This window comes from Boleophthalmus pectinirostris, unplaced genomic scaffold (assembly GCF_026225935.1).
Source record: "Boleophthalmus pectinirostris isolate CB_2022bp ecotype Guang Dong unplaced genomic scaffold, ASM2622593v1 HiC_scaffold_23, whole genome shotgun sequence".
Classification (NCBI taxonomy): Eukaryota; Metazoa; Chordata; class Actinopteri; order Gobiiformes; family Gobiidae; genus Boleophthalmus; species Boleophthalmus pectinirostris.
Window position 1 is genome coordinate 1,444,374 of NW_026571207.1, and position 7,944 is coordinate 1,452,317.

General features: G+C 42.3%; 1 protein-coding gene across 1 annotated transcript in view; it reads right to left on the bottom strand.

Annotated features, from left to right (window-relative positions):
• Positions 1 to 3,646: 3,646 nt before the first annotated feature.
• The window catches only part of myot (myotilin), a 42,531-nt gene continuing 38,233 nt past the window's right edge, over positions 3,647 to 7,944 (bottom strand). The window contains exon 11 of the mRNA XM_055159576.1: positions 3,647 to 3,785. Coding sequence (XP_055015551.1) covers positions 3,647 to 3,785 — 139 coding nt within the window. The remainder of the gene's footprint in view (positions 3,786 to 7,944) is intronic.

Genomic DNA, 7,944 nt, shown 5'->3' on the forward strand with positions numbered 1-7,944 from the left:
GTTTTCTTTTTATTCATTTTATTTTATTTATTTTTCTTTTTGTACAGAAAAAAAAAACCCTCGTACATCGATCTCCTTTAACACAGACTTTATTTATTTCTCATCCATACAGAAGTTTTACACGACAAACACGATTCAAAAGAAGCACACGGAGTTTAAAGTTTAAAACGGGAACGCGGCGTTTTCAGGCGAGTCCGGAGCGAATCCAGCACACGACAAAAACAACAACAACAAAAACAAAAAACAACAACAACAACAACGGGAAAAAACAACCGGAGAAACCACAGGGCTCGGGCGAGAGAGGAGGCTCCACGGGAAAACACAGAAAACGTTTTTTTTTTTTTTTTTACATTCGGGTTTTACACTCGCAGCTTCAGAACCGAACGATCAAAACCAAGCGTCAGAGCGAATACGTGAAGAAGAAGAAGAAGAAGAAGAAGAGCGGACGTGACGGAAAACGGACACAAACAAACTTAATTAAACGCAAACACGCCAAAAAAAAAAAAAAAAAAAAAAGAAATTAAAGGTGAAATGACAAATCCGCGCTGCAGATATTTTGATTCTTTCAGGCCTCGTTCGGTTCCTTCTCTTCTAACGTTTTTTTTTGTTTTTTTTCCTCTGGAGTCGCGTTTTGTTTCTTTATTATTCGTCCGTCTGCGTCTCCGAAAGCTCAAAAACGCTCCGTTCCACCTCGTGATGTCATGAGGTGGTGGTGAAGGTTTGTGGAGTTTAAAAACACAGAGAAAAAAAGAAAGAAAAAAAGAAAAAAGGACAGAGAGAGGGAGAGTTAAAGGGAGAAAGGGGGGGATAAAAACAGGACTAAACCAGGTTTAAAATAGGACTAAACCAGGTTTAAAATAGGACTAAACCAGGTTTAAAATAGGACTAAACCAGGTTTAAAATAGGACTAAACCAGGACTAAAACAGGTCTAGACCAGGACTAAAACACGACTGAACCACCACTGAACTAGGACTAAAACAGGAATAAACCAAGACTAAAAACAGGACTAAAGCAGGACTGAATAAGGATTAAAACAAGGACTAAAACAGGACTAAACCAGGACTAAATCAGGACTAAACCAGGATTAAACAAGGACTAAAAAAGGACTAAATGAGGACTGAAACAGGGACTAAACCAGGACTGAAAAAGGACTAAAACAAGGTATAAAACAGGACTAAAACACCACTGAACGTTGACTAAACCAGAACTAAACCAGGACACCTCAGGACTAAACCAGGACCACATCAGGACTAAATCAGGACTAAACCAAAACTAAACCAGGACTAAAACAAGACGGAATAAGGATTAAAACAAGGACTAAAACACCACTGAACTAGGACTAAAACAGGACTAAACCAAGACTAAAAACAGGACTAAAGCAGAACTAAACCAGGACTAAAACAGGAATAAAACAGGACTAAACAAGAACTAAACAAGGACTAAATCAGGACTGAAAAAGGACTAAAACCAGGTCTAAACAAGAACTAAACCAGGACAAAACAAAAAATAAACCACAACTAAACCAGGACTAAACCAGGTCTAAACCAGGACTAAACCGGGTCTAAACCAGGTCTAAACGAGGACTAAAACAGGACAAAAACAAGAACTGAACAAGAACTAAACAAGAACTAAACAAGGACTAAACCAGGACTAAACCAGGATTTAACCAGGACTAAACAAGGGCTAAACCAGGACGGAAAAAGGACTAAACCAGGACTAAACCAGAACTAAATAAGGACTAAACCAGGTCAAAACCAGGACTAAGACAAAACTAAAACAAAACTAAACCAGGACTAAAACAAGATCTGCACAAGGACTAAACAAGGACTAAACCAGAACTGAACCAGGACTAAAACAGGACCACATCAGAACTAAACCAGGACTAAACACAACGGAGCACTTCCTGTATAACCACGTGACATCACAGGGTGGAATAAGAGCGTTTATTGTTTTGTTTAGTTTTTTTCTTTCAGTTTGAGAGAAGAACTCGGCCTAAATACGCAGCGTTTGTACAGTACAATACTCGCAGTAGTAGTAGTAGTAGTAGTAGTAGTAGTAGTAAAAGTACTAGCACAGAAGCACAAAGTACACATGTAAAGTAAAAGTACAAGGGGCCGTGTACGTAAAAAGTTTGAAAGCGGAGCAGATTTTTCCGTTGATCCTGGTGTATTTGCGTCCCGGAGCGCAGACAGGTGTGAGATTACAGGGGCCCGGGGGATTGTGGGTAATGTAGTTTTATCGGCGCGGCGGAGGTTAAACTCGCTATAAATACACGAGTGACGCGGGGGGCACGGCGACAGAGAGACGCAGGATTTAGAAACGGCTCGGACTTTTGTCTTGGAAAATTTGGCGGTTCGGTTTCGGAGTGACCGGGTTTGTCGAAATAAAATAAAAAAACTACAAAAAAAAAATGGTGAAACGAGCGAGGGAGTGTCCAGAGAGTCAAAAAAACGACCTGGACGCCGTTCTGGTTCAGTCCTGGTTTAGTTCTGTTTTAGTCCTGATTTAGTCCTGGCCTTGTCCTGGTTTAGACCTGGTCCAGTCCTGGTTTAGTCTTGGTCTAGTCCTGATTTAGTCCTGGTTTAGTCTTTGTTTAGTCCTGGTTTAGGTCTTGTCCAATCCTGGTTTAGTCCTTTTTTAATCCTGGTTTAGTCCTGGTTCAGTCCTGGTCTAGTTCTGGTCTAGTTGTGGTCCAGGTCTGTTTTAGTCCTGGTTTAGTCCTGGTCTAGTCCTTGTTTAGGCCTGCTTAAGTCCTGGTTTAGTTCTGTTTTAGTCCTGGTTTAAATCTGGTCCAGTCTTGGTTTAGTTCTTGTTTAGTCCTGGTTTAGTCCTGGTCTAGTCCTGGTTTAGTCCTGGTTTAGTTCTGTTTTATTCCTGGTCCAGTCCTGTTTTTGTCCTTGTTTAGTCCTGGTCTAGTCCTGGTTTAGTTCCTGGTTTAGTCCTTGTTTAGACCTGGTTTACTTCTGTTTTAGTCCTGGTTTAGTCCTGGTTTAGTCCTGGTTTAGTCCTGGTCTAGTCCTGGTCTAGTCCTGGTTTAGTCCTGGTCTGGTCCTGGTTAGTCCTGGTCCTGGTTTAGTCCTGGTTTAGTCCTGGTCTTAGTCCTGGTCTAGTCCTGGTCTAGTCCTGTCCTGGTTTAGTCCTGGTTTAGTCCTGGTTTAGTCCTGGTTTAGTCCTGGTCTAGTCCTGGTCTAGTCCTGGTTTAGTCCTGGTTCCTGGTCTAGTCCTGGTCTAGTCCTGGTCTAGTCCTGGTCTAGTCCTGGTTTAGTCCTGGTTTAGTCCTGGTTCAGAGATATTTACAGTGTACGGTCCAGCTCCAGTCAAATGAAGCTCAGTGAGGCTGGATTTCGAGCTCGGTTCCGAATCATGAATCGATTTACGGACGAAACGGTGAAATAAAAACCCCAGGATCATGAAGAGCGACAGGAGACGGTTTTATTTTGAAAAACGCACGGACCGAACGGGAAGTCGCCGGTCCGGTCCCGTTTTTCGGTTTCTCCGCCGTTTCGGGATCTGACGTTTTTAAAAATGAAACAAAACGTAGAACAGAAGTCTCGTCAAACCTCCTCCTCGCGTCTTTTTTTTCCTAACGTGCGCGTGAATCGTACGTTTTTGTTTTTGTGTTTTCTTTTTTGGGCGGGTGAAAGGTCACAGCTCCTCGCTCTCGTACAGCGGGGCCGTGTGTTGACCTTTGCCCTCCTCGGCGCCGCTGACGGGGACGTGGCTCAGGGACGACAGAAGCTTCAGCGTCTTGGAGGCCGGAGGCGCCGACTTCACGGGCGGAACACTGCGACCTGAGAACAGAGAGAGACCTGGTTTAGACCTGGTTTAGACCTGGTTTAGACCTGGTTTAGTCCTGGTTTAGGGTTTAGACCCCTGGTTTAGACCTGGTTTAGACCTGGTTTAGTCCTGGTTTAGTCCTGGTTTAGTCCTGGTTTAGTTCCTGGTTTAGACCCTGGTTTAGTCCTGGTTTAGTCCTGGTTTAGTCCTGGTTTAGACCTGGTTTAGTCCTGGTTTAGTCCTTTAGACCTGGTTTTAGACCTGGTTTAGACCTCCTGGTTTAAGTCCTGGTTTAGACTCCTGGTTTAGACCTGGTTTAGACCTGGTTTAGACTGGTTTTAGACCTGGTTTAGACCTGGTTTAGTCCTGGTTTAGACCTGGTTTAGTCCTGGTTTAGACCTCCTGGTTTAGACCTGGTTTAGTCCTGGTTTAGACCTCCTGGTTTAGTGGTTTAGACCTGGTTTAGTCCTGGTTTAGACCTGGTTTAGACCTGGTTTAGACCTGGTTTAGTCCTGGTTTAGACCTGGTTTAGTCCTGGTTTAGACCTGGTTTAGTCCTGGTTTAGACCTGTTTTAGACCTGGTTTAGACCTGGTTTAGACCTGGTTTAGACCTGGTTTAGTCCTGGTTTAGACCTGGTTTAGACCTGTGGTTTAGAGACCTGGTTTAGACTGGTTTAGACCTGGTTTAGAGTCCTGCCTGGTTTAGACCTGGTTAGACTGGTTTAGACCTGTTTAGACCTGGTTTAGACCTGGTTTAGTCCTGGTTTCTGGTTTAGACCTGGTTTAGTCCTGGTTTTAGACCTGGTTTAGACCTGGTTAGTCCTGGTTTAGTCCTGGTTTAGTCCTGGTTTAGACCTGGTTTAGACCTGTTTAGTTTAGACCTGGTTTTAGACCTGTTAGTTTAGACCTCCTGGTTTAGACTTGGTTTAGACCCTGGTTTAGACTGGACTTTTAGTCCTGGTTTACCTGGTTTAGTCCTTTTAGACCTGGTTTAGACCTGGTTTAGTTTAGACCTTTTAGGGTTTAGTCCTGGTTTAGACCTGGTTTTAGACCTCCTGGTTTTAGTCCTGTTGACCGTTTAGACCTGGTTTAGACCTGGTTTTAGTCCTGGTTTAGTCCTGGTTTAGACCTGGTTTAGTCCTGGTTTAGAGTGGTTTAACCTGTTTAGACCTGGTTTAGTCCTGGTTTAGACCTGGTGAATCCTGTTTTAGACCTCCTGGTTTAGTTTTCCATTTTCAGCTGCAGAAATTAAATATATTTTAATACATAAACCAACCGAAATAGTGTAATTAATAATAATAAAATAATAATAAATAAATAATAAAATATATTTAAAATAATAAAATAATAATAATAATAATACATTTTATTTGTGTTTCTTTGAGCCTCGTGTTGGAGTGAAGGGTTTAAAGTGCAGATCTGGGCTCCACATTCCTGACGTGTCTCTCAAAATATCTTTCCACTCCTCCCTCCCTCCATCTCTCCATCTTTCTCCATCTCTCCTTCTCTCTTTCTCTTTTCTCTTTCTCTTTCTCCCTCTGGCTCGGGGAACGGGGGATTTAACAAAGGAGGATTGTTGTCAAATAAATGTTGTTTATTGTCGTTTTATTTTCTGTAAATCGACTTTTAAAATGTCAAATGATTACTAAAAGAATTAAACCAAACTAAACCAGAATAAACAGGACTAAACCAGGACTAACCAGGACTAAACCAGGACTAACCAGAACTAAACCAGAACTAAACCAGGACTAACCAGGACTAAACCAGGACTAAACCACCAGACTAAACCAGGACTAAACCAGACTAAACCAGAACCAGACTAAACCAGGACCAGACTAACCAGAACTAACCAGAACTAAACAGGACTAAACCAGGACTAAACCAGACTGACAAACCAGAAAACTAAACCAGACTGAACTAAACCAGGACTGAACCAGACTAAACAGGACTGAACCAGGACTAAACCAGGACTAAACCAGAACTAAACCAGAACTAAACCAGAAACTAAACCAACCAGGGACTTAACCAGACTAACAAACAGGACTGAACCAGAACTAAACCAGGACTAAACTAAACCAGAACTAAACCAGGAAACCAGGACTAAAACCAGGACTAAACCAGGACTAAACCAGGAAACAAACCAGACTAAACCAGGACTAAACCAGGACTAAACCAGACTGAACCAGAACTAAACCAGGACTGAACCAGAACTAAACCAGGACTGAACCAGGACTAAACCAGGACTAAACCAGGACTAAACCAGGTCTAAACCAGGTCTAGACCTGGTTTAGACCTGGTTTAGTCTTGGTTTTTAAACATTATACGAGGAGGATTGTAAGTGACAGGAGCAGACAGGAGAGGACAGGTGAGGTCAGGTGACTCGGCTCTGCTCAGGTGAGACGCTCAGCTGCAGCAGATGGCGGTCAGAGCGCGGTCAGAGCGCGGTCATGTGATCCACGGTAACACTAGTGTTTATACACGGCAGAAACTAGAGGGTTAAAATGTCAGGATGAAATATTTCAGTTGTTTTTAACACAAAAAGTGTCATTTTTAAATATTTGAAAGTTAAACGGGGGTTTGAGTCGGGGTGATTTGAGTTGAGATGGTTGAAGTTAATTCAACTTCTCTAAAGGGTCAAAAACTCCTCGACGTTTCTATTTGCCCTGGAAACAAGAGTCCGGTCCTGGTCTTTCCCGAAACAATGTCAGACCAGACTGAGAGACTTGAGTGTTTTTATGACATAAAACATCAGCGGAGGAAATCGACTCGACGACTGGAGCCAGTTATAATTTATACTCCACTAATGACACTGGATCAGTCCTGGTCTAGTCCTGGTCTAGTCCTGGTTAATAGTCCTGGTCTAGTCCCGGTCTAGTCCTGGTTTAGTCTAGTCCCGGTTAGTCCTGTCTCTCGTCTAGTCCTTGTTTAGTCCTTCTAGTCCTGGTCTAGGTCCGGTTAGTCCTGGTTAGTCCAGTCTAGTCTATCTAGTCCTGGTTAGTCCTGGTTTAGTCCTGGTTAGTCTCATGTCCTCGGTCTTAGTCCTGGTTTAGTCTGGTTCCCTGGTTGGTAGTCCTGGTTTAGGTCCCAGTCCCAGTCCCAGTCTAGGTCCTGTCCTGGTTTAGTTCTGGTTTAGTCCTGGTCTGGTCCTGGTTTTAGTCCTGGTTTAGTCCTGGTTAGTAGAGTCCCTGTTTAGTTGGTTTAGTCCTGGTTAGTCCCTGTTTAGTTCTGGTTTAGTCTGGTTTAGTCCTGGTTAGTTAGTCCTGGTCTGTCCTGGTTTAGTCTGGTGTTTGTGTTTATATTTATTATATTTTATCTTCGTTTATGTTTGTGGTTGGTTCTGGGGTTTTCTTCCTGATAAAAACGTCGCTGCGTCTCTGGATACTCGTCCCTGATTGGAAGTTCAGCATTTTCAACTTCATGACGTCGACACCAAAACACTCAAGACGCAACGCAAAAACGCAGGACGCTCTAGTCGGTCCACATCGACTTTACATAGAAACTGGACACTTTGACGCCTTGGTGTGACAGGCCCTTTAGTGTTAATTCAACTTCCTCTAGTGTTAATTCAACTTCCTCTAGTGTTTAATCAACTTCGTTTTCAATTCCTCTAGTGTTAATTTCAACTTCCTCTAGTGTTAATTCAACTTCCTCTAGTGTTAATTCAACTTCCTCTAGTGTTAATCAGTTTTTCTTAGTGTTAATTCAACTTATTTTAGTGTAAATTCAACTTCCTCTAGTGTTAATTTGGCTCCTCCCACCCTCCACTTCAAACTCCGGCGAGAAAAGACCAGTTTGAACCATTTTTGTTCATAATTTTCATCTTAAATTAACTCAAATAAAGTGTAAAAATAAAACTCCTCTGTGTGTTGTTTAAATAAATTAGAATAACTCTACAAAGTGTTATCTGTTTACTCTCAAAACATTAATATAACTCTGGATTTTGGGTTAAACTAAAAGGAACTTTGGTCCAGTGTTACTTAATTAACATTTCTAAAAGTGTTAAATTAACTCTAGAACAGATTGAACTCGTATAAACTCTGAGAAAATGTTAAAACACACACACACAGACACACAGACACACACACACACACACAACACACACACAGACACACACACACACACAGACACACACAGACACACGACACACACACACACAGACACACACA